The 26,724-nt window shown below is 33.4% G+C and overlaps 1 protein-coding gene across 9 annotated transcripts in view; it reads left to right on the forward strand.

Moving 5' to 3' along the window:
- The window catches only part of CSNK1A1 (casein kinase 1 alpha 1), a 44,172-nt gene extending 17,796 nt beyond the window's left edge, over positions 1 to 26,376 (forward strand). Inside the window, exons 3-11 of one of the 9 annotated variants that reach the window (XM_072954987.1) lie at positions 341 to 467; positions 3,987 to 4,085; positions 6,480 to 6,563; positions 10,652 to 10,791; positions 11,965 to 12,043; positions 13,086 to 13,160; positions 15,706 to 15,812; positions 16,753 to 16,901; positions 18,642 to 18,722. In XM_072954987.1, the coding sequence (XP_072811088.1) occupies positions 341 to 467; positions 3,987 to 4,085; positions 6,480 to 6,563; positions 10,652 to 10,791; positions 11,965 to 12,043; positions 13,086 to 13,160; positions 15,706 to 15,812; positions 16,753 to 16,901; positions 18,642 to 18,676 (895 nt within the window). In that variant the 3' untranslated portion in view covers positions 18,677 to 18,722. Of the gene's footprint in view, positions 1 to 340; positions 468 to 3,986; positions 4,086 to 6,479; positions 6,564 to 10,651; positions 10,792 to 11,964; positions 12,044 to 13,085; positions 13,161 to 15,705; positions 15,813 to 16,752; positions 16,907 to 18,641; positions 18,723 to 23,861 lie in introns of those variants that run through there. The other 8 variants (XM_072954998.1, XM_072954990.1, XM_072955005.1 and 5 more) reach the window with 8 other exon arrangements.
- The last annotated feature ends 348 nt before the right edge of the window (positions 26,377 to 26,724 follow it).

The raw sequence follows: 26,724 nt of genomic DNA on the forward strand, positions 1-26,724 counted from the left end.
TAGAAAGTAGACCAGATGAAATTAAGGAACTTGCCCAAAGTCACAGGCATCAGTGGCAGTTGGGTATAGAATTAACCTGCCCTGATAAGAGGAGTGTTAAGTCTGCCACACAAGTCCTAACTTAATAGAACAATGAGGTCACTCTTTACCCTTATTTTGTGTTGGGCAATGTGGTCAGTTAGTGAGTTAGTGGGTTCATTGACTGCACAGAGGAAAACTTAACTTTAAGTAAAGCCTAACCAGAGAGGAAAAACTGTCTTATTCTTACTTAAAAATTTTTAATATTTCGTGATACTGACTTTTTATAATGCCCTTCCTTTTCGTTTCCCCCTTTTGTTAGGTGGTATGGTCAGGAAAAAGACTACAATGTGCTAGTCATGGATCTTCTTGGACCCAGCCTCGAAGACCTCTTCAATTTCTGTTCAAGAAGGTTCACAATGAAAACTGTACTTATGTTAGCTGACCAGGTATGTGAAATTTTTATGAGAATAAAAATTGAGAAATACTATTGTTCAACACTATTTGACTATAATTTAAATGTATGTAAGCTAGACTATTATAATCTTGTGTGTCACTATTTAAGCATTATATCAGCAAAAAAAGATACAGATAATAAGATGTACTTATTCAAGTGTATTACTCTGATATTACTTGTAGATGTTTTCCTATGGATATGGGACGAAAATGGATTATACTGGTTTATTACTTACCTGTAGACTGGTAGTTTTTAAGGTGCTTCCATCAGACGGAGTGTATTTGTTTTAGTGTTGAATGTAGCAGTTTTCCTTGTAAGATTTTGAAGAAAGGATTTGGAGTGTATATATGTATCCATAAATATGTATGTTGAAATTTTGGTTAAATTAAACAAATTGAATGCTATGTATTATATGTGGAACCCTTATGAAAGGTGTATTTTTTGAGGAAAATAAGGTACTGAAATAACTTAAGGAAGAATTTTTGACCAAGTAGATGTTTCTTGCAGTAAAGGATTCTTAGCCATTGGTAATATTTAAGCAGCACTGCGGAAATTTTAATGTCATGAATTAGATTCATGCTGGAGGGTTGATTAAATTATTTAAAGCCAGAGCTCAGATTTTTTTTAATCTAAAGGAGATGAAGAAAATTAGTTTTAAAGAATTTTAAAATAGGGGAATGGGGTCAGTAACAAGCCTTGAGGAAACCTAATACAGTAAAAGATAATAGGTAAATGTCAAGGAATTTATAATTTTAAAATTTTGGTCACGATACCTTGAAGGGCAAGAAAATGTTGGACGTGCTTCAAGTTAAACTAAATGTATTTATAAAAATGCTGTGGAAGAGATTGACATTATTAAAATTTAGATTGAATGTCATAATAAATTTAAGTGAGGTGATGAACAGAATTGGCATTTGAGGTAGAGTTTTACAAAGTATAAATTCAAAGTATTAAAAAATAATAATAAAGTCAAGGGGTTAGAAAGTAGTGCTTATTTTCTTAATCAGCAACTGTTACTGCCTAAGCTCAACGGAAAAACTCTGAGTGGCTCAAGCAAATATTAGCAAATTACAGTGTTCTATTTGTGGCACGTTAAAAATTCAAACATTAAACAGTTAAAAAACCTTTCAATAATGTTTTAACTAACATGAATGAATCTTAACGAAAGTTTATATTCTGTAGGTTCAGTAACATGCATTCATACAGTGAGCATTTGTTTGGGGCCTGCCACTCACTCTACTTGGATACAAAGAAGAGTGAGAACTAGTATCTTCCCTCTAGGAGCATAGAGTCTAGTGGAGAGAAATGGAAAGGTTCTATCATAGAAGTTTATATTGGATACACTGGTATCATCAGAAAAAGAATGTAATTCATGGAAGGGAGTTGCAAGAAAGCATTTGTTTTAAGGAAGTCACAGCTAAGTCTTGCTCTGTAGATGACAAACAACACTTGAAGTAGTCTGTAGTTTGTGCCGTTAACTATCTTGTGCCTGACCTTAAACCAGTAAGTGAATAGTCATAGTGTAATGATATATTTTACTTAGCTAGGACAAATATATACATAAAGTGAGCCAAATGTGTTTTACTTCTTTAATATACAAGTTGCTGTTGTACCTAAAAGAGTGATATTTGGACATTGTATAGTTCAAGCCACAGATCATGATTTGGCTTTAAAAGGCATTTGCCAAGGTGTAGAGGAGTAAGGTTTAGAATCTGTATATCCATGGTGATAAAAGCTCTGGAGTTTGAGATTTACAAATGTTAGCCACTATATATAAAAATAGATTTAAAAAAAAGTTCTGTATAGCACAGGGAACTATGTTAAATATCTTGTACTAACCTTTAATAAAAAAATATGAAAACATATATGTATGTATATGCATGACTGGGACATTGTGCTGTACACCAGAAATTGACACATTGTAGTTGACTGTACTTCAATTTTTTTTAATTAATAAATAAATAAAATGGAATCCTGACATATACTACTGAGATGAGCAAGAACATATGGGTAGAAGGATAATGTTGGCAGCCTTTGGATATGAGAAACATTTTCAAATTCAGCTTGTAACTTTTACAGAAAAGGGAGACATATTTGATAATTTGAAAATTAAAACTATTACAGAAGATGCCATAGTGAAGATATTTTTCACAATTTAAATCTATTTACATAATAAATGACTGATTAAAGACTGTCAATTATATGCAAAGAATTCTTTAAAATTGACAAGAAAAGGACAAGCCAAAATAATAATGGACAAAGGCTGTAGATTGACAGTTCATAGAATAGTACTAAATCCAAATGGTCAGTAAAAATAAGTAGATTACCAAATTGTTAGGAAAATTCAAGTGAGATCAATACCTGTCAAATTGGCAAGATTTAGAAAGAACTAAAATAACTTTGCTAGTAGGAAAAAAATGCTGCTGGGAAAGTGAGTTGCTATAGCCTATTCTGAAGGGCAGTCCTGTAGCACCCATCAAAATGAAAAAAACACGTACCCTTCAACCCAGTGACTCCCCATGTAATCTTACAGGATTCATAGCCCATAGAAATAAAAGCACTAGTAGATAAGGATATGTTGGAATATATTAATAACGTTATTGTTTACAATGGGAAAATAAGGCAAACATTGGGAGTACTGTGAGTTAGGGGATAATTGGGGAATACTTCCATCTATACCACAGAATATGTGTAGCCATTAAAAGCAGTGCTAAAACCATACCATTTGACTTGGCAGATTCCAAGAAATTAAGAAAAGCTTGTTAGAATGGCATGTTTCCTTTTCAGTTTTTTAATATGATTGTAGTATGAAGGAAAATCATGGGAGAGTCCAAAAAACATGCAGGAAGGAAACTCAGCTTGTATATGTCCTGTTGATATAAAAGTTACGTACTTACATTGTACGCTACCAACTTTCAGGAGTGTTTGAGATATGTAAAAATAAGGGAACAAGAATAAAGTGAGTAGAATACTTTTATATCAGTTTAAAGCAATAACAATAACTTATAGCTTATATAACAACTACTCTCAAATTATGTGAACTTGTACGTACGTATATAAGAGCTTGGAAATAGATCTGGCTAATACTAGGCTTTTTTAACACAGGTACCTCAGGGGGCGTAAGATTGGTTTTTACTTTATAATAAATTTATTACAACTGAAACAATTTTAAATTTTACTGCTTTTGTGAATAAAAAATTACAAACATCAGTTCTTCCTATCAGGTTAGGTACTGTCTTGTTTATAATCATTAATATGGAAAGAATAAGCCCAAAGGACATGGCAGGTTTATTCTTAGATCACCATCAATCTAGAGAGAAATGGAGAGCCTGGTTGCCCCTTCTGTTTAATTTTGTCTAGCACTATCTTTGTGAACGCTAAATAAAATTAATAAAATACCTGTGATCTTGAAAAATAATTGACTTGTTGAAATAGTTGAGAAGTAATGTTGCTTTCTTTCGTCTCTTAATTCAAATCACTTACTTGATTCTCTCTCCCCTCTTTTTTCCAGATGATCAGTAGAATTGAATATGTGCATACAAAGAATTTTATACACAGAGACATTAAACCAGATAACTTCCTAATGGGTATTGGGCGTCACTGTAATAAGGTTAGTCAAATGTTCTTTGCATGACAGCACAAAGAGTAAAAAACTTGAAGAATTGCTTTGGTGAACTTTTCAGTCTTTATAAAGTCATAGTAAGTTGAATTTGCTATTGGTAATTGGTTTAAAAGATTGTGCTAAAAGGATAATCTATTAACTTAGTAACTTGAAATACTCTATTAACTTAGTAACTTGAAATAAATTCTCTCCAACTTAACCAAGATTAGTTATCTATGTGGAAATATAAAATTCCAAGGGCTTTATAATGAAATGTAAATCATGTATATCATTTAACTATTCAAAAGTTGTATCTTTTTCATTCATTCAAATGTCAAAAAAAAAAAAAACCCATGAACTTTTCTTCCTGAATGCTAAAAATTAGATTTTAACCTTTGTCTCTGAAGTGTGGGTTTTTGTAATACATGTGCTTGTGCCAGTGTGGAAACCACTGACATATCTGTCACCATGGCGTTAACATTTGCTGACTGAGCATGGTTGATAATGAGAATTCTTCAGTCCTTGGATTTGTGTATTCAAAAGGATAATTTGGGGCGTGCTTCAAAAGTAGTTTACAGTTTTTATTTGGATGCCAAGTTGGGTGAGTTCTCCACCCCTCTTCTCCCCTTTTTAAGGAAAATAGAGACAAGTGAAATGAATATTCATACATTATTGAGGGGAGGTCCCAGAATGATTGAATTTATTGGGTCATTGGGTTTTAGCTAGTGACGTATGATTGCAGTTAGAAACTAATTATGTTGAATTTTTTTCTGCAATGATTAGTTTTACTGAGTGAATTGCTTTACCGATTTCAATGTTGAGCTCGGGCAGACAGGCAGCATTGGCAATGCACTAAGCATGTTGTGATCTGATGATCTGATAGAAATTTGTCAACTTCAGGACAACTTGGGGGCTTTTTGGGGTTTTTTGTGTTTTTTTGTTTTGTTTTTGGAAGGATTATTCCCATGTGTTTTATTAAACCATTAGGGAATGTTTGGTGTTTTTAGGTCTAGCTATAAATGTTTACCTTTGTTTGCCTGTATGAATGCCAACTTAGAGCCATTACCATTAGAACTGGTGTTATTTGTTAATGTGTGAGACATTAATGTTGTTCTGACCAAGTTTTAGGAAATCTAAGGGGTTTTTTTGTTGTTGAAAGCTTAGCTTTAAATAATAAAAGGTGTTTAAATCTACATATAACCTTTCTTGCCATTCCCAAATTGCATCTTTTTGTTTTAATATTATGTGGCTTCTCTTTTTGAAGCATCCAGGTTCTTAATTTTCATTGTATAACCTGGTAATTTAATAGAAAAAAAAATTACTGGTCTTAATTTTGGGGGGCACTTTTGTTAGCTGACCCTAATATTTTGACCATTTCCCAAGCCCTTTTCCTTCCCATTTTCTTTCTGCTAAAGATCCATTATCATGTGATCCGTGTTCTGCATGTTGACATTGCAGTACATGGTTTTTGTTTTAAATTTAATGATGGCCTAGATAATTCCTCTTTGCTCCCCCCTCCTTTAAAAATAGCTTATTAATCACATAGTTGTGTTAGAAGTCCAAATTGCTTAGTGATACGTAAACCTTTATAGAATCTTGTGTCCTCTTTTAGAGATAGTAAAGAATATTGTGAAGCTGCTTTGCTGCCATACAGATTGAGAGAGACCCAGTGGTAAAAATGCAGTGTTTACCTAAGGTTCAGATTCTAAATGTTGTTCTTGAACATTTTGGATTAGTGTTTGTTTATGTAGTTGGTTTTTAGTGTTTTCTGTATTGTAGTTTAAAAAATGCCAATTGTATGAGACTGGATTCTTGGTAGCTCGTTCCAGTAGTTTTCTGTTTGTGGGAAAGAGTGGAGGGGGTGCTTTTGAGGTTGATTTTTAAAGTCAAATTTCTTATTTGGAAAATTGTTCTGAATTTGATATTTAGGAGTAGTCACTCCAGTCTTAGTGAATTTACTCATCTCTTCCAGTAATCAGCCCTGCATGCTTATGAAAATAAATTTTAAGGTGACTAAATGCCTTCTACCTCTTCCTTACTGAAGATTTTTTCCCTTGTACAATATTTTTTTGGGGGAAGGGCAGATTGTGGTACCAAAGATTACAGATCCAAATTCCCCATTTTTGATTAAAAAATTAAAGAGCCAAATGTCACCATTGCTATCCCTGTTTCAGGCAGTGACACAATATAGTGGCATTAAAAACCTGAGTAAAGAATTCAAATGTTCTTAAGCATGTGATTCTTATTTGGAAAACTGAGAAGCTACAGTGCTTGGTGGAAGAAGGATGGCATTTGGCTACCCTGTTCTTTCTCTAATGCCTCGGTGTTGCCTGTCTGCGCCGGCCATTGTTGCAATGTAAGCAATACTGTTTGATGCACTGCCACCCTCTATTGTCTGTTTAGTGTTTAGAATCTCCAGTGGGGAAGAGGAAAAGAAGCATGACTGTTAGTACTTCTCAGGACCCATCTTTCTCAGGATTAAACCAGGTCTGAAACTGTCTCCTATTCCAACCTCAATCCCAAATTCATGTGCTTTTCTTTTTTATTGTTTTATTTTGATTATTTTTGTTTTGTTTTAATTCTGGAGAATGTAGATCTTACGCAAGCACCTCTTACGTTGGCATTATTCAGACATACTTGGCAAACATATAACATTACTAAGATGTTTCTTTGTGGCTTTTGCTTAAAGCTTCCAAAGTTTAGAGAAAACCTAAATGAAAACAGGGTTATGTTTAGATCTCTAACATCCACATGAAGAAATATGTTGGTGTATTGAAATTCTTTACCTAATGGTAAACTTGAAGTAGACTGTTTAGTTTTTTAAAATGTATTTGGAGTTGCAGAACTTAATGCATGAAATTATATACATCTAAATTCAGTTGCATCAGTGCTGTGTGATGAATGTATTCTGCCTCAGCTATCTTCCCCTTCCCTAATGATCTTCAGGTAAGTGTAGATCAGATTTCAGATCTAGTGTTTCCAGAATTGATTTACCTCAATGTGAATTCTCTCACCTTCAACCAAGTGGCAAAAAATGCTTAAAGAGCATTATATGTTCTGGAACTGGAATACATTGTATTCTAATATATATCTAATAATGGTAATATAATTGAAGCACTTATCAATTCCCATTAGTAGCACATAAGATATATTAAACAAATGCATAACCTGATTTAGTGTTAGCAGGCTAGATAAACATTTCAATAATTTTCTAATTTTTTTTTAATGTAAGCAGAACTCTTCACATTTTATTTTAGTTTTATAGGATTTATATAGCTTTATTACTATATTAATTTCCAGATAAGGGAAAATAGCTTTAAAAAAACACATTTAGGTTTGTAAATTTTGAAGCTCCTAAACAAAAGAATTTTTATCATTCAATTTAGTATATACTGAGGAAGTATTGGCATGAGCAATCAAAGATGCATTTGATGTGTGAGCATACTTTATAGTTCCTTAATTAAATCACATACATCATCTGGGTAATCATTTCATCCATTTCTATACTGCCCAGTATTATTTCAAGGACTACATTCTCCTGCTGCTAGAAAGGTTTCAGAAATTCAATTTTATTTTTATTCACAAATACCAACTGTGGTGCCTAGATCTTGGTTGGGCAGAGAGGTGTAGCATGGTGGGTAATTAGGTACACTGTAAAGCATCTGTACTGCCCTGTTTCTACTTATCCATACATTTGCACATTTTTACTTAAAATATAAGTATAACATAATCATTTAATAATTTCCATAAAATTGTATTGAATTGGTCATACTCTTTACATATAGTTTATCTGGATTATGAGAAAAAGTGACCTTGTGAATTTTTTGGAAGGACAGGGAAATGTGACCCCTGGTTAAGAGAAAAACTGCTTCAAATGCCAAAAACTAAAATTGGCAGTAATGTTTCTGAAGTGCACCTCTGATAAGTAGAGTTATCTCAGTATAGCCAACGTTAACTCATTTCTACATGCCTTTGAAGAATATGCTGCATTCTTTAAAACAGGCACAAATTTTGCTTAGAACATGTAGTTAAAATTCATAGAAAAGCAACTTGACATACCAAAGAGATTAGACTTCTCTTTGCATCTGCAAATCTATAAGAATATATTGTTTTACTACTTATTGAATACTGATTTTTCCTTGTTTGGTTTTACCTTTGCATATTTGTAGCTGTTTGCTTATATCCTTGGTATTACATGGTTTCATTACACTTTCATTATATGTTTTATTTATTTTAAATTCAAAATGTAAAGAGTTACTAAGGAAGCCTGATAGGTGCTAGAAGATAATGTACTATCAAGAGATTTAAAATTTTTTTATTTTAAGTAATTTTCCTTTTGGTTGTTTGCTCTTAAAATGGATACCTTTGTTTAGCAGTAGCATTACTTTTCCTGGCTTATTTTCAGTTTTTATAAGGAAATTTAAAATTTGTTTGCTTTGTTGTTTTTTGCTTTGATATTAAAAATTGAGATACATAAGGAAAATAGTGTCTACATTTTTTATTTTCTTAATAAGTTAGATTTCTTCCTTTAGAGTTGTATAAGAAAAGAACTCTCTAGTGAACACCTAATTTTTATAAAGTAGTCTTTTAATTGTGATAAAATGATTACTGAGTTGCAAATGGAGCTACTAAAAGTAGCTTTAGACATGAATGTTACCGTCAGACATAATCATGTCAAAGTTGTTCCTATTATTTTTCTCCTCCATTTTAGGGGTAGTAAAGGAAGCAATCCTAGAAAATAACCCTTAGAGAAGAGTCTATGTCCGAATCACTTTTCATTTATAACCCACATAATTTCTTAAGGGTCATTTTAAAGTACCATAACGCTGGATGTCCTTTTATATTTGTTTTCCTTTGTTCGCTTTTCAGTGTGAATCTGTTGAACTTAGTCATACTTTTTTTTGTTTCACCTAACAGTGTATTTTGCTCATTTTAATATTTGTATACTGAGCTAATTTTCATACCAAAAGAAACAAGAGTATGAGCTTTATTTCTCTTAGTGTTTTATAACATTTACTTTCATATTTCTATTTTATAATAACTCAGTTACTTAAGAAGTGGGTTTTTAAAAGTGAGTTTAATCATACTAGAGAGCTCTCATCCAGTTACATTTTACTAAAACTTTAGTCTTCATTCTTTTGTAGTAGACCAAGAGAAATAAGTATTTCATTGTTACCATGGTTTATAGAAGCTCAAACCTCAGTCTTTGCCATTCAACAGATAACTAAGACAGTATCTTAGTTATTTTTCATCCTCCTAAAAGAAGCACTTGGTCATATCTTTTTCACCTAAATCAGTAACTTGCTTAATTTATTTTTTGATGTAAACCCTAACAGTCTAGGTGATCAGGTTTCCCAGCGCATCTCAGACTGTAACCTTCGGCATAAGGGACCTTGTGTCGCCCTAATGAGAAGAACTACAAAATTTAGGTATAACTAGAAAAAAATAGTGTAGGGCTATGTAGTATAAGGGCACAGAGACCTGCTTTGCTTGATAAACTTTATAGATATAACCCATAGTAAGTGATTAATGAAAAAGTCTAAAATTTTAAGTTAAGCTTATTTTGCTTTAGAAAGTAGGTAAATATGAATATATTTTGGGTTTGGGGTAGTTTTTTGTTGTTTTGTTTTGTTTTGGCTTATTTTGTGGGTTTTTTTGTTGTTTTGTTTAAGAATACTTTTGTTTGGTTTTTTTCTTCCTCTTGTAAAGGTTTTAATCATGGAGAGTAAACCTGAATTGCTTTTAACAATTAGCTATATTAAAAATGAGTATCTTATTCCCTGTGTACCATATAAATGAGATAGCTCTAAGTATTATTTTGTTCTAAAATGCTAGTTTGGTGTTTTTGTTTGTTTATCTAGTTTGGTTTTTAGTTAGCTCATTTAAACTGTTGTAAGCCACTTGATTTAAATAAATACTGAAGTACTTTTTTTAAGATTTTAGATCAACTTGTTATGTTTTCTAGAAGTTTAAACTTACCATGTGCATAACTAAATGTCAGTTGGAAATGAAATGCATGCTTATTTTATAAATGCTTATTTTTAGTAAATAAAAATCTTGGTTTTGTTGTCAGTATCAAACTTCCAGAGTTGTCTTACTTTAGATAACCAACATTCTGTTTGCATACTAGGGAGTGGCCCTTGTTAAATGGAAGAGTTCCAGATAGTTTTTTACATTTAGTTTTTAAAATCCCATGCTTGTTTACTAGTAGTAACAGGATGTCAGCTTCATTATGGCACACAGCACACCTGTCAACAACTCTGCTATTCAAGCCATGCATACATTTCCCCACTACTTTAGAAATTCTGAAGACAGGCTCCTGAGTGTGTAATGAACTGAGCCTATGAAATTGTTCCGCTGACAAGGATCAACCATTTAACTTTTTTTATCTTGCTTTTTTGATACGGACTAGTAAAAGACGATTGGAGTGTTGAGTTTGTTCATTATCTGTTCTACTTATGATGTTTTATTTTGATACAATTGAACAAAGTAGAATAGAGATGCCATTTAATGAATAAGAAGCAGTTTAATTGAACAAGGTTGGAAACCTAATGTCTCTTTATTTTCTTTTAAAGTTATTCCTTATTGATTTTGGTTTGGCCAAAAAGTACAGAGACAACAGGACTAGGCAACACATACCTTACAGAGAAGATAAAAATCTCACTGGCACTGCTCGATATGCTAGCATCAATGCACATCTTGGTATTGAACAGAGGTGAGTTTGAAAATTGAACTTTTATCAAATTCATAGCAAAAACCATTAACAGGTTTTAGAAATATTTTAATTAGATTCTTAAAATTTTTAAAGATGTCTCTTGGCTGAAGATTTGAAGAATGCTCATTAATCCTTTTTATCTGCTGGTTGAGACAATAAAGAGAAGCCAATTAAATGAGGCCTCTTTTTTTTTTTTGGAAGGTTGTCTCTTGGGGAGAAAATATTACATGATGGAAAGTTAAAGGATAAATGCAACTTTATGTTTATTTTTACAGCTGAAGACAGTTCTTATTTTCTTAATACTGATCTTGGGCTTTTTATATTTTAGTGATGCAAGTTGAGTTTTGGGGAACAATGTATTGGTTTTTTTTTTTTTACAAGGAAAATGTTACCCTAGTGAACCAAAAGGGTATTGGTGGACTAGCTTCTGTTCTACTCTTCTAGTCCTACATAAATTAATAGGATTTGATTTAAACATTGTCATAATTTCTATGCTTTCTATTTTTTGACCTGGGTTCTAGTTTTTCATCTACCTTCATCTTTCATCAGTCTTGTTTTTGTTTTTGTTTTCTTAAAACAAGCATAGAAATGACATATTACATGCTTTCAGATTAGGGGACTTCATGAGAAGAGTTTTAAGCTTAGGAAATAACCATGAGTATCTGAATACCTTGAATTAAACTATAATTTCACATCTTCTGTAAGCCAGTGTATTACCAATCCTTAAATACATGTTTCTGTCTGAATGTGTGTGTGTGTGTGTGTGTAAATATAAGTGTATGTTCATTTATATATTCATAAAGTTGTTTAATTAGCTTTAAAATATTAATTTATTTCAGCATCCCTAAATTATCTTTGTGAGCTTCTGCAAAACTTGTGTGTCCTGATACGTGGTTCTTCCATCTTTATTAGTAACCTCATTTAGAAAATTATATGGCTAAATTCTTTTCGTTTTTCTTAAAAATTAAATATCTGGATGATGTTGTGTTTTATAGTTTTGGATCCTATAAGAAAATTTTGTTTAGAAGTAACCCATAAACTAAGTAAGTTTTTCACTAGACACCAAATTAGTCTCTGTCCTTGCTTGGGAATATTTGTTCTTGTGTACCTGACTTACTTTCACATGTTCTTTACAGTAATTCCAGCTTACAAACTTACGTTTTCTTTCTCTAGTCGCCGAGATGACATGGAGTCATTAGGATATGTTTTGATGTATTTTAATAGAACCAGCCTGCCATGGCAAGGACTAAAGGTAAGCCAAACTGACGTTACCAGTGTTTTGGTTTTGTTTTAATAATACAAATATATATTGGAGATGACCTTTAAGGTCCCTTCCAAGTATGAGGTTTTCTGAGAGTGAATAACTTTATCTTTACCTTTTATTGGGAAAATTAAACCTGATTACTTCAATAGGAAATTCAGTAGGAAATAATAGACTACCACTGTCACACCTGAAGAACAGTTTCCTTTGCAACAATAAGCAGGTACCCCATGGGTAACCAGTAACTTTTTGGGATAGAGCTTGACATGGGCTAAGAAGAGTGGAGACTGTCTCATTTTGATGTATTGCCATTATGCTGACAATCTATACTTTTATGTATAGTGGAACTGGTTTATCTAGTAATTCTAGCTGTATTATTTAGTTATCTTAACATTTTACTTCTTGCTATTAATTAGTTTTACCATTACTTTTGTGAGTATTTGTGTGTTAATGATGAAGTACTATGTTCTAGAATTTAATGGCTATTTGATATTTTATTGGTCCTTTAAAGGAAAATGGTCCCTATATTTATTGAGTATCTGAGTTCAGTGTTGTGTAGGTAACATTATCCAGTATGAATACTTTGTTGCAGAAACACTTTGACTTAACATCAATTATAAATGTCACTAAATCATGGGCACTTTTTTTGGAGGGATGGTATTGATCTGCTTATATCTTTGCCCTGTTGTTGAATGTGGGTTAAGAAATCTTATTTCTCCCCCCCCTTTTTCCCCCCAAAATCTCATTTCAAGTTTAACTCTACCCGTTTTTACTTAAATCATACATCTTGATGTTCCTGTTAGACTCACCCTTTCCTAATAACTAAAAACGTTCTTAAAGTAGGAAGTCATGTGAAAAGTTAACAGTTTAGGAAAAGAAAAATTTAGATGCATTATACTTGGAATTCTTTTTTATTCTAGGCTATGATTTCTCTTGAATATCAAATTTTACTTTTATGTCTAGTGTGTTAAACTAATAAGGTTCTTCTCAGTAGTGTTGAGTATGTCTGTGTGGTTTAATTCATTTTCCACAGGCTGCAACAAAGAAGCAAAAATATGAAAAAATTAGTGAAAAGAAGATGTCCACGCCTGTTGAAGTTTTATGTAAGGTCAGTGTACATGATGAGTTTTTTGGTTTTTTTTTAAATATGAGTGATCCCCAAAAAGGGAACATTTTACTTCTGTGCTCCAGAAGCTAAGCACCCTATTAGGTAGCTATTTTATTATTTCAAATTTAATTTTTGATGATCTAGATATCTCTAAGAATAGCTTGAACATATGAGTCATTTTAAATAATTGTTTTATGTTTCTGGTTTGTTTGAGCCCTAAAATCTAATCTGTTCGAAATTGGAGGAAAAATAAGAAGGCAGGCAAATTTTTCTAATAGAACCATATCAATCCATGAGAAAATTAAAGTAAGAAATACTCCCCTTATCCCTAAACTGGTTCTAGAGAAGAAAGGATATCCACAATTGGAATATCAAGGAGTTAGGGAAACAAAGGCAGGCAGATCAGAACAGTCGAAATATAGCAAGTGTTTGACAGTATAGATGGCATCATAGATGAATGAGGTTCATTTCTCTGAAATCTCAAACTTTATAGAGAGGCATGTGAGTTGAGAATGGAAAGATACTTGTTGTCATGATGGATTATCATGGTCCCTTTCATAGAAAGAAGACCGCTGGTCATCTTTGTGACAGTTGCATACCTGAAATGATTACAAAACCAAAATTATATAGTTGGGCGATAGAAGGGAGAAATCGGCATGAATTGAAATAGTACTTTGTGGAAGGGGGGATATGGTGATGTTTTTATGCATCCACAAATTTGCTTTCTCTTTTCCTACACACCTACAGGAAAAGAGGGGATGGTTTGGGAGAATATGATCTTTTGGGGCTCTTTGGGATTTGTTTTAAATTATGAAATATGTTTTAAGTTAATGAATAAAATATTCATGTTAATTGTCCTCTCCACCCAAATAACTTAAAAATCTTACACTTTAGGAAGCAAAACATTGTATTTTCTTACACTACTTACTTCCAAAGATTCATTGCCTTATCGGGAAATTCAGCCATTTTTACAGGAAAAGAAAGGGAGGATTTGGTACATTCTCTACTTGTGGGCTACATCTTAATTTTGATCTTAAAAATTGTATACTATGTATTTCTGAATTAGAAACATAAAATTGATTCCAGGCACAGTGAACATGGCAGTATTAGGTATTACTTTAAGTAGTGGGATTGTTTTTAATCTCACGGTCCCGAGGCACTTCTTATTTCATATGTGTAACGTTAAGTGGTGTTGGTGATTTTGTCAAGGTTTTGCCTGTTTTCATGTGACTGCGCATAAAATTCACTATTTGACCTTCAGTTCTTCAGTTGTCATTAACTCTGTTTGTAATACGTGTAAAAGCAAGTTCGTTTGCTAAATGCTGCTTATCATCAATACAGACCATGAATATATATTCAGAATTTAAAAGTCTTATTAAGTGTTTTTTAAACAATAAAAATGTACGGTATTTTAGTTTTAGCTGTCCCCTGAAAAATGAAACAGTATGAAAGTATTTTGTAAAAATTAAATCTATTTGCATCAATGCAATCAATAAAAATAAATGTTGCAGGTGTATACATTCTACCTTCTGGATGTGAAAAATTTCTCAAAAGCATAAGATTGTGGGAAGAGACTGCATCTTTTAACTCACCTCCCTTAACAATTCACATACACTCAAGGGGAGGAGTTGTATGGATTTTTGTTTTAATAATTTATTTCTACATTCCTGAGGGCGAAGTCCTTTGGTGACCAATATCTACAGCCTTAAAAATGTTTATATAAATCCTCAAGAATCTTTCCTAAGAAACCAGACAAGGAAAAAGTTCATGCCCATGGATGTACTTATTAGTGTTGTTTATAATAGAGAAAAATTGGAATCCCCTAAATGTCCAATTATAGGGAACAGGTTAATTATGATATATTTGCTAGATCAAATAATATGCAGTGTTTTTGAAGTTCGTGAAGAGGTTGGAAATAACCTAGAAGAATGCTTGCAATCTGTTAATGGGAAAAAGCAGGCTTTTATGAATGGAATTTAGTAACAGTTATGGGAAAAAGAAAAGACAAGCCTGGTCTGTTTGTAGGACATTGGATTGATCTATATCATAATAGCAGTTGCTTTGTATGATTGCACTCTTGGTGATTTGATTTTTCTGTGTATATATATTTCTCTACTACTATTAAAAAAGAAAAGTAATTTCAGAATGGAGTACCCATTACTTACCTTGTTCTAGCAAAGAACATTGCTGGCTTCCGTTTTGTCATTTGTTCATTGTTACCATCCAATTATTAGATACTCATAAAATAATAGATTAACAAGTGGGATATCTGGATTATTTAAAAACATGATACAGGAAAAGGATACTTATTTTCTTCTACCAGTATTAAAAGATATTGTACATAAAAAGGTGCTCAGGACGATAAAATTTTGTTAAACTTATGTGAATACCAAGTCATAGTATAGTTTTTTTAAGTTCTCAGATCTTCCAACAAAGTAGTAAAACATCCTCAAATACAGTTTTCACTTGTATTTAAATACCTCTTTTTTTCTGTCTTAAATAAATTTGTTTTTTTTTACTTGTGTTTTAACTCTTAAACTTGTAGGGGTTTCCTGCAGAATTTGCCATGTACTTAAACTATTGTCGTGGGCTGCGCTTTGAAGAAGCCCCGGATTACATGTACCTGAGGCAGCTATTCCGCATTCTTTTCAGGTAGGTTTTTAAAACTATAAACTCCAGCGAGGGAAATTAGTTAAATCCACCCAACATTATCTATTCTGACAAGTAGCAAGTAAAATTATGTCTAATCCTTATGAATAAAATGTTAACCTGTAAGTTTTGACATTTTTCCATTTCCAAATGTCGTTGAAATATTTCAGTTTGGGATGGAGAAACTGTTGAATCAGACTCAAAGTAGAGTATGTTTTCCACAATAGTTACACAATTCACATTAGATAAAAGTGGCTGTTGGTGGCACTTGGGACTCCCCAACTTGATAGAGAACTCTATTCAATTCTAGCTGAAGAGCAGTTGAAGTATCAGACGGTTACAGAGTTTATGACAGCGTAGGGGCAGGCCCAAACTTTGGGATCCCTAGGTGCAGCCCACACATGGTCTTGGAACAAACTATATATGTAGAAAATAGAGTATATGTAGCTCAGAATCTTAGTTGGAAGAGAAGAATTAGAGGTAATCTGTAATTCCAGCAAAGTCTTTCCAAGCCACCAGCGTAGATGTCTCTTTCACAGACTTGCAGTCCTATGTCTACTCCGTATTATTTTTAGAAGGTACCTCCTATTCTCATTATCCCCCTGGATAATTAATAGCTTGACTTGGTTTTAGTTGCTCATGTTTTCATTCCCACTCCCCTGCTCCTTTCAGGAAAGTTTAAAGGCAGCTTCTTTTTGAAAGGGGGAAGGATTTATTCTTCTTGAATACAGCAGACCAAAGTGGTGACATCATTTCTCTCCAATCATAACATGTAGAAAGTAGACTTAACAGTCATCTATAGGGAAAGAAATCTCTTAAAAGCTACCACACCTAAAAGATTTCATTTCCCTGAAAAATGCTCTCATTGTTTTGAAAGTTCAGTACAGTATTAAACTGGACCCTGTTACTAATGGATTGATGTATATAATTTTGTATTTTCCAGGACCCTGAATCACCAATATGACTACACATTTGATTGGACAATGTTAAAGCAGAAAGCAGCACAGCAGGCAGCCTCTTCAAGTGGGCAGGGTCAGCAGGCCCAAACCCCCACAGGCAAGCAAACTGACAAAACCAAGAGTAACATGAAAGGTTAGTAGCCAAGAACCAAGTGACGTTACAGGGGAAAAAAATTGAACACAAAATTGGGTAATTATTCATTTCTAACAGTGTTAGATCGAGGAGGTGGTTTTAAAATACATAAGAATTTGGCTCTTTGTTTTTAAAAAAAGACGTCCTTGGAAAATTTGACTACTAACTTTAAACCCAAATGTCCTTGTTCATATATATATGTATATGTATTGTATATACATATATGTGTGTATATTATATCATTTCTCTTGGGATTTTGGGTCATTTTTAACAACTGCATCTTTTTTACTCATTCATTAACCCTTTCCAAAATAAACATTTGGTGTTGGGAATATGGTATAATCAATCAATCCAAAATCCTAGACCTAACACTTGTTGATTTTTGATAATGAATCTGGTTAGCCATGGTATTTTGACTTTCAGACTAACAGTTTTAAGAATTTTTCTGCATGTTAATGCATTAGCATTTAAAATGGAAAATTGTGAATATGATCTAATTTCAGGAGGTGAGTCTGGCATTGCCCCCACAGTGTCTATCTTCTCAGTTGCAGAGCACCTCATTTATTCTCTTACATGCTCAAGTAACTGAAAAGCTTGACACATCTTGTCTAGTCACAAAAATAAACCTGTTTTAGTTGCTATTCAGCTACAGATGTTAATTTCAAAATGATTCTTTTCTTTTGACTTTATTTTTTATATTATGCAAATATTCAGGGATCCACTGTGGAACTGAATTCTGCAGTTAGTCCTTGCGAATTGTGGGGTTGGGGGCAAACGGGGCAAAGACCATTGAGCTGCTACCTATTTCCTTTCTTTCTGTCTGTGGCACTCTTAGTGCTACTAAGGAGTAGAATTGTTAGTGCACGGTGCCATTTCTTTCCACTGCTGCCGTACAGTTTGACTCCTGTTATTCTTTCGTTTTTCTTTTCCCCCTTCTGGGGCTTACCTCCTGATACCTGCCTGCCTCCTGGAAGTGGTGGGCAGGTACGGTTTGTTTTTTGTTTCTAGTTACTTAATTTCTGAATGACTGCTCTAGTCTGAACTTGTTCTTCTTTGGTCCATGTTTTTAGTATTGAATTTTTAAAATTCTGTTATTTAAAAAGAAACTCTAATCTCAGGATACTTTTCAAGAAATGTAATTAACTGATGTCATCCTCATCCCAGCAGCTCATCCATTAGGAATGAAGTTGAGATATCATGTTTCTGTATTTGGGAAGGATTCACTGTTGAAGGTTTAATGTAGTGGGGTTCTTAGATGATGAAATTTGAGCTCAGGATAGCAAACACTAATGTTTGCCCAGTGTTCTGCCTCTGCATCATAGCTGGGACGTAATTGTCTCTTCTGAGTGTTTTAATCATTGTGCAACTAATCCTAGTATCAACAAGTTCTTAATGAGGTAGGTAGCTAGTATTGCTGAGAAATGGTCCTACCGTTTAGGTAAGACCACATAGAGTCTCAAAACTGAGAACTTACTACACTTGACATCTACAGTGTATTTGCTTTTTCTCACAAAATGAAACCAATTTTTTCCTAAAGCTGACTGGGATAATAGGATCATCACAAGTTACAGTTTCTGGAACTGAAAATTAGATTGAAATCTAATCTGACCTAGAATATTTTACTTCAGGCATTCGGCAGCCTTCAGAAAAAATTACCTTGTTTTGAGCTAGTTCCATTGTTAGTTTACTGTGTGTGTTTTACTCAATAAACAAGCAGAATTTTTGTCCTGCTTTATCCAGGTCTTAAAGATGAGAAGTTGGATCCACTGAGTTAGTATGTTTCCTTGGAAGAAACTGTAATTAAACTTAAGTTTAATCCTTCTTTTGTATTGTAGTTATTTTTCATAAAAGCAACTTAAAATCTTACAAAAAATTTATAGCATTATTAGATACAAGAGTTATACAAATTATCACATAAACACAGACTTGTAACATTTTGAAGAATTAGATTTTTCATAAACATACTACATATTATTTACTTTCAGAAATGCATTTCTAAGTGCTGTGTTTTGACTCCAAACAAAGTATTGCTTGCTATTAAAACTTGCCACTCCACAGAATACAAACAACAAAATTTTAATCTGACTTGTTTTATTTTGGACATAGAACTTAGCGCCCTAAACAAAACTTACACAAAATCCACCATATATAAAGCCATGAAAGCATAGCAGGTTTGGGGGTGGCAGAAAAAAAATAGTACATTTTTCTAGGTAAGATTTTAGAAGTGCTTTTAAAATACATCATATGATTTGTTATTTGCAAGTTATACTTTCAGGGGCTTCCACATCAGAGAATTCAGTTTCTTAGAAGAATCTTCAGAGGGTAGATCTCTATAATTTGCAGGAACATCAGTTCCTGAGGGGAAATCATTTCCCTCAATAGTGACATTTACTAATATGTTTTATAAGATTTTTGGGGGGGAAATCTATATACCTGATGTTTCTTCCATGAAAAGCTATAAATTGTCTTAACAGTTTGCAAGAATGTGCAAAGACTTTAAAGTCCAACTTGTCCAGCTTAGATGGGCTTCTTACATGTAATAGACTTCTGTTTACTTTTCTCAAGAAAAGATCTTTTGAAATATTCCATTCTGAAGCCCATCAAAAGACTAAGGAACAAGACATCACTCCTAATGCCCACCATCATCAGTACTATATTTAAGTGTTCAGGTACCACAAGACTAATTACTGTTTTTATACACATTAAAGAGAAATATTAAAGTTTTACATCTGATACTTCCAAATGCATTTTCACTTTCTTTTGTTCAACTGTATGTGATTATCTGGAGGTACTTTTCAAGAAATTTAAGAAGTAGTAAAGGAAATATTTTTAGGATACTTAGAATCCATTTAAGTTCACCATTTCTTTAGTTGAGTGTGGCAGAGATGGGGAGAATTTCAGAAGGTAGTAGAGCCAAAGTTGGATCTTCACATGATTCTATTCTCAGTATCTCAACCCATCTGTTCACTATTTCAGCCATCAGTACTAAGCATAGATGTATCATAATATACATGGATGTCAAGTTATTGGCATTTAATAGATTAGAAGTATTTTTCCATCACATTATCCTACCATGTCCATGGTCTTCCTTGAATTACCTTCCAGTATTTACTGGGCTTCACCTACCATTTATGTCTAGCTTAACTTTTTCTGGCTTCACCAATTGCTGCTAGGATCGTGGCTGGTCATTCAGCAATGTAACCCAAATCACAGGGGAAGACCTTGAAATATCTGGAGAGACTGATCTGCTCTGAATACTCTCAATCCAAAGAAGTGCCAGGGAGCTGCATCTGCTTGCTGAAATTTTTGTCAGCTTTTTTTCACTGTGGACAATAAAGCTGGAGAGAAAAGAACCAAATAACCCAACAGGAAATGAAGATGGGCTCAAGAGTTGATTTGTGGTCATCTGAAGCCCACATATCCAAGGCTTGCTGGACCTATCAGACTTTTCGACTTGTCAGATTAACAACAACCATCAGAAGACCTAGAAGAGTACAGTGTTGCTGTGACTCTGGTGTATAATGCAGACCATCTACCAGTTGGGGAAGGAATCATTTGTAACAGGTATTTTAAAATTGAACAACCTCAGAAATCTGTAGCAGGATGTATTCTGTAAAAGGGAAGACAAAAGAAACCAGATCATCAGTCTATTTTTAATGCAGTTTAGAGATGATGTGTACCCGCTGTACTTAAATTGTCATTAATCTTATTTGTAAAAATAAAATCTCTTTCCTTTATCTTTTCCCAACTTGATACATTTTTAGTTACTGTGGAAAAGGAAGAGTTAGTCTAGTTTTTTTGTTTTTCATCAACATTTATACTGCCCACCTGATTCAAAATTCTCCAAGCTTGATTCTGATTCTATGCAACCAAAAAAAAAAAACCACACTAGCATATTATAGGAAAACTTACTTAATATAAATGGCATTGCATAGTGAATGTGAATATTAGTCAAAATTAATTTCTAAAAGTTAATGCCTTATATTGTGCAAAAGAGCCTAAATTTTAAAAGTCCATCACAGACTTTCCAGCTTTACTTTGTGTAAATATCTCTGTGAACGAGTTTGTGGTTCTATTGAAAAAAATCAAATTCGTCTGAAGTTAATTCACAAATAGGAGCAGATGCATACTTTACAGATTTCAGATTGAGGGATAGAATCTCCAGGTTAGTTGTATGAAAATAAACGTTTCTTTTCTTTTTGCAGATTTGAAAAGAAACTTAAATGTAGCTATTAACTCCTAAATTTGTCACATTAATCCTCCAACCCTGTTTTAACTTTTTCCCCCTCTCTTTTTTAGGAACAAAAGGAGTCATTCCTTATTTTAACTGTTGCGGTGAAGATGGGTTTTTGGACTTTTAGAAGCCAGGAGACACCACCTGAACTACAAGACAAGCCAAGGACTGATGCACACTGGAGAAGAGAATGCTTAGTACTTGAAGATTGAATACTGAATGCCTGCTGAATGCTTCTATTGAGATTTTTCTTAAACATCAGTAACATTTTAGGACTGATTCATTGGAGATACACTGATCTCTGGGTGGAGTATCCTACCATTGGCCAATCTGAAGAGTTAATTCTGGATTTGACGCTCTTCTCTACGAGGAATATTGTTAGGCTAGCTTTTAATGAGCCCCTAAACAACTGTAATCATTAATTGACCCAATAGTTCTTCAAGTATCAGATTAAAAGATGAACAGATATAATTCTTACCTAGATAAAACTTTTATCCATATTAAAGACAAAAGTTTTCTAATATTTAACTGAAAATGTAACATGTTTTCTTTTAGTTTGTTAATGACAGTGGTTTCCATTTTAAAGCTGTTTGGATATTCAATATAGTACAAGTTTCCCCTGCTATCTGAAAATAGAGCATTCCAGTGAAATTTTTTGTAAGCTAAAATGCTGTAAAGTGAAGAAATAATTACCTTAGGATACCTCTTGCCAATAAATCAAGGTAACGCACAGATGCTCACAGACACTGTTCCAAGCTGTGGGCCCCTTGAGGCTGAGGGTATTTCCCAGGGAAGGAACTTGGCAGTGCCACTCACTACTCAGGGCACATGCTACCTCTGTAATGACTTGCTATAAAACACTGAACACTATGTTCGTTTTTTACTTTCTTTCTTAAAATCAAGTATCCTTTGGATTTCCAGTTAGTGAAACAGGTAATAATGTAGGTCTTTTGTATAAAGTGAAGTGGGATAAGGTGAAATTTTGACAAGTAGGAGATATCTATAATTAAATAATTCAGTATAATGTATAAGAAAGCTATGGGAAAAGAAAGTCCAAGAGTTTAAGAGTTGTGAAAACATTCTTACGTGTGTATGTGTGTGTGTATATAATACATATATGTATAAGTTATTCTTATGTGCAGTACTTGGAACCAATTGCTCATTGGGATAAAGTCATTGTTATTTAGCTAATCCATAGTTTTAATTTGTTTTAAAATACTCTTGTATCTTAACATTGGAACTAAGTTGTAGGATATGGTTAGATTTTTAAATTTTAATTCAGGTTGATTTGACAATCTCTTTGTGCTTGTGTTGTTAATCCTATTTAATAATATGCATCAAATAGGTAATATTCCTGTGGTAAAGTACATTTTCAGAAAATTTCATTATCTTTCATTTTTGGCCTTTGCTTTACTTGGTCAGGCAACAAAGATCTATTTTGCATCTACCCTGTTAGGCACTATGGAGAGATAGAGAAGTTCGATACTCACATCTTTGTTCTCGAGGCTTGTCACACTATATTTTCTAAATAAACAAAGATGACTTTCTGCCCTTAAATGAAAAACCTCCTAGTTAACAAGTGGGAGAATATTTACCAAGAAATGATCTGTAATTGTTTGGTATTATCTTTGAAAAAACCAAGGCATAAATGCTTGAGAAGTAAATTACAGAAGTATTTTTCCCACAAAGCACGTTGGAGATAGTCTGGCAAATGTTGAAGTACAAGAAAAGAAGCATCTTCTGATTGACAAAAATGTGGTTTGTGCGAAAGGAAGTGAGCAATCAGAGTGGGCTAAAATGAGCTGTAAATTAGGTTGGCTTTAAGAGAAGGGGTTGGACCTAGGGGCATTGAAACCTTAAAGAAGGACTGTAGGTGAGAGATGTTGATGAGATTTTCAGGATATTGAGAGACAGGCATATTTTCTCTACCTTTAGCCACAGATAAAGCTTGTAGTTAATAGAGAGTCGTATTTTCTCTGATTGCCTTTAGCTGTGGATAGAACATGCAGCCATTATTTATCTGAAGCAGACTTGTACTCAAACCTGCCCTTATGTGGAAACCCTAAGGTCTAATTTGTGGGAAAGGTGTGTTTATAAGGGGGAAGCTTGAAGAAAATCCCAAAAAACCTCACTTGTTTACATTTTTGAATCAGTGATAAAACCTAGTCTTTTTAATATAACTGAGAGAAGTAAAGAATTTTTAAAGATCTAAGGTTTCTGTGTAGAAATCTTATCAGATGTGTGTTCAGTGGAATAACTCGATAATTATGCCTTGAATACATTTATTACTAAAGTCTATTGTTCCTCATTTGTATTAGAAATAATGTACAGAAAATTTCCTGTTCATGGTATATTTAAAACTGTGCTTTCTAGTTGATAAAGTAATTTTATTTTTTATTTGAGAAATATTTGAACACATAATGTGTTCTAGGTTCTAGAAATACAGAAGTAAACCAAACAGGCTCATTGGAATTACCTATAGTTCTCTACCTTGAGAATTGTATGCTGGACTGGAAGGCTTTAGTTCACGGTACACTACTCCTGTCTAGAAGCATCTAGAACAGAAAAGTTTCTTGTTTATAAAAATTGACCTAGTGATTTTCAAGCAGATAAAAATAACATGAGTTGTCATTCTTAAAGTAATTTTCCTACTTTAGGTGTGGTTGAGGAAATTTTTTAAGTTGGAGTTTTAACATTCTCTTTTCTGTTTTAATTTTTTTAAATAGGTTTCTAAGCATGAATCGAGGAACAGAAGAAGCAGAGCAGATGATCGGAGCAGCATTTGTTTCTCCCCAAATCTAGAAATTTTAGTTCATATGTACACTAGCCAGTGGTTGTGGACAACCATTTACTTGGTGTAAAGAACTTAATTTCAGTATAAACTGGCTCTGGGCAGCATTGGTGATGCTGTGTCCTGAGTTGTAGCCGCTGTAATTGTGAATATTAACTGAGATAGTGAAACATGGTGTCCAGTTTTCTATTGCATTTTTTCAAGTGGAAAAGTAAACTAAATGGTTGACACACAAATTGGTGGAGAAATTGTGCATATGCCAATTTTTTGTTAAAATCTTTTGTTTTGAACTATACTGCTTTGAGATCTCCTTTCAGAAGAACGGCATGAACAGTCTTCAGCCACAGTTGTGATGGTTGTAAATGCTCACAATTGTGTGTTCTTAGGGTTTATCCATCCTGGGGTTTGCAAGTTGTTCACTTAAAACATTCTTAAAATGGTTGGCTTCTTGTTTGCAAGCCAGCTGATATGGTAGCAACCAAAGATTCCAGTGTTTGAGCATATGAAAGACTCTGCCTGCTTACCTGTGCTAGAAATAACAGCATCTAAAGTGAAGACTTAAGAAAAATTTAGTGACTACTAGATTATCCTTAGGACTCTGCATTAACTCTATAATGTTCTTGGTATTAAAAAAAAAAGCATATTTGTCACAGAAATTTAGTTAACATCTTACAACTGAACATGTATGTATGTTGCTTAGATAAATGTAATCACTGTAAACATCTATATGATCTGGGATTTTGTTTTTATTTTGAAATGGGAGCTTTTTTGTTTACAAGTTCATTAAAAACTAAAAACTGTTTCTGTAAGGAAATGAGATTTTTTTTAAAAACAACAAAAAAAATGCCTTGCTGACTCACAAATCAAAATCTCCCTAATTTTTTAATAGACTACTTCAAGCCATTTGTTACATAGTATTTCTTTGCAAATCATTTTAGATTTAGTGTTACAACTTTTCCTCGGATTTTTTTATTTAAAAAAATTTTTTTTTCCTGTAGGGGAAAGGCATTCTGTCATTTTTCTTTTTTTAATGACTTACAGACACAGTACTCACTGCTGCGGCTGCAACTGCCAGGACTTGGTCGCTAGCCAGTACTTGGTATTGTAACTCTTGCAGCCTCAGGCTAACAAACAGCTGGACTGATTTTGAATAAGAATGAAAGCGTTAAAGGGTTTAACTATAAAGTGAAGCTTTTCTTTAAATTTCTTGTTAATTGGCTTTGAGCAGATAGACTCCTAACCTTGGAGAGCATTACACCATGTGAGGTTCATGTGATTGCTGACCCTCCCTGGCCCTTACCCATTTCTATAAGTTATCTGCACTTCCTCTCTCAATTTTATATGCAGCTCTTTTCTCTTTCTGACCCAAGAGAAAGAAAAACTTAATTCTTTAGTGTAATTTATTCATTTATAGCATGTCACGATAAATTAAAAGAACTTTTGTCTGAAAATGCTGCCGCCAGGAGCCTATCGTGTAAATGTAGATATTTTATAAAATAACCTTGAAACTGTAAATTGACACGTTTGGTCAGATTGTCAGTTTTAATTTGTTTTTTTGTTGATTTTTTTGAAAACTACATTAGCAATAATTCATTAAATGGTTACCACATTCTGCCATTAACGGATATATTAGCACCATCATACTGCAGAAATCCTAGTGAGTATGAACTTTGGGGTAGGCAGCTTCTTTGTTTCCTTTCTATCCACCCATGTCAGTTAAGGTATTTGTTTCTTTGACTAATAAACCCTTTGATACTTTTAGCCAGAAATCAGTCTCATAAAGCTATTTTTGAGTATAGTTTGTGTAAAATAAAAATGTTTAGCTCTGGTAATAACTTTTCCAAGCTGAACTCCCTCTAGCAAGATATTTTTCAGTGCTTTTATTTACTATGCACTTAGACTATGCACTTTTTCTGAAATATTTTTGTAACACTTAACTTTTTTGTATTTTTGCCATTTGAAAAGGTTGTGGTGTAGTTGGTCTGTAATTAAGTTGCAGATTTAAAACTGCTGTTAGCTTTGTAAATCAAAATAATAGGTGTTTTTGTCCTGGTATATTGTCATTCCATCTGCAGCTGGAGCTGGAATCCCAATGATCTTCTAGCTACCATTCATTTTCTTCACAGTTCACAAAAGAAGAATGTGAAATTCGGTGAATGCTGTTACTAATCCTGTCGGGAGATGAATCTCATTTCACCAAAATTAAATTATGTTTTTCCAGTAAAATGATGATACAAGTTGAAGACACATCACTCTGAAATTTGGAAGACCTCACCACTTAAGGCTCCACAGTGGCTTACTCAGCTGAACTCTAGGTTACTACTCTTTACTTTGTTCACCCATTGGGGGGTGCAGTTTTTTTAAATGTTGGGAGATGGCCATTCTAACTACTGTTGAATGTCTCTGTTTTGGGAAGGTATAACAAGAAAATAAAAAAGAATATATATGAAGGGAGAGACTGGTTATCTCCTCCCATACGGTTGTGCTCATGCTCCTATGACCTACAAAGTGGAATTTTGGAGGGTTGCTTTTACTGTTATTTTCCATCAACAAGTATTACAAGATTTTCCTACTTTTACTAATCCTTCCAATACTATTAAATGTTTTGAGCAGGTTATCCTTTAATAATTACAAGCTTAATTCCATTATTATAATAACTAGCAAAAGGATTTTAGAATCCAAGCCAGTGACTGAGCTAGTTTTCCCTAACATTTGCTGAAATACCGAGAATAAGTTCTTGTAACTTGACTACAGTGAACCATGGGAATTTTAAGAGGGGGTGGCCTAGGTATTTTCAG

Source organism: Vicugna pacos, chromosome 3, assembly GCF_048564905.1.
Source record: "Vicugna pacos chromosome 3, VicPac4, whole genome shotgun sequence".
NCBI lineage: Eukaryota > Metazoa > Chordata > Mammalia > Artiodactyla > Camelidae > Vicugna > Vicugna pacos.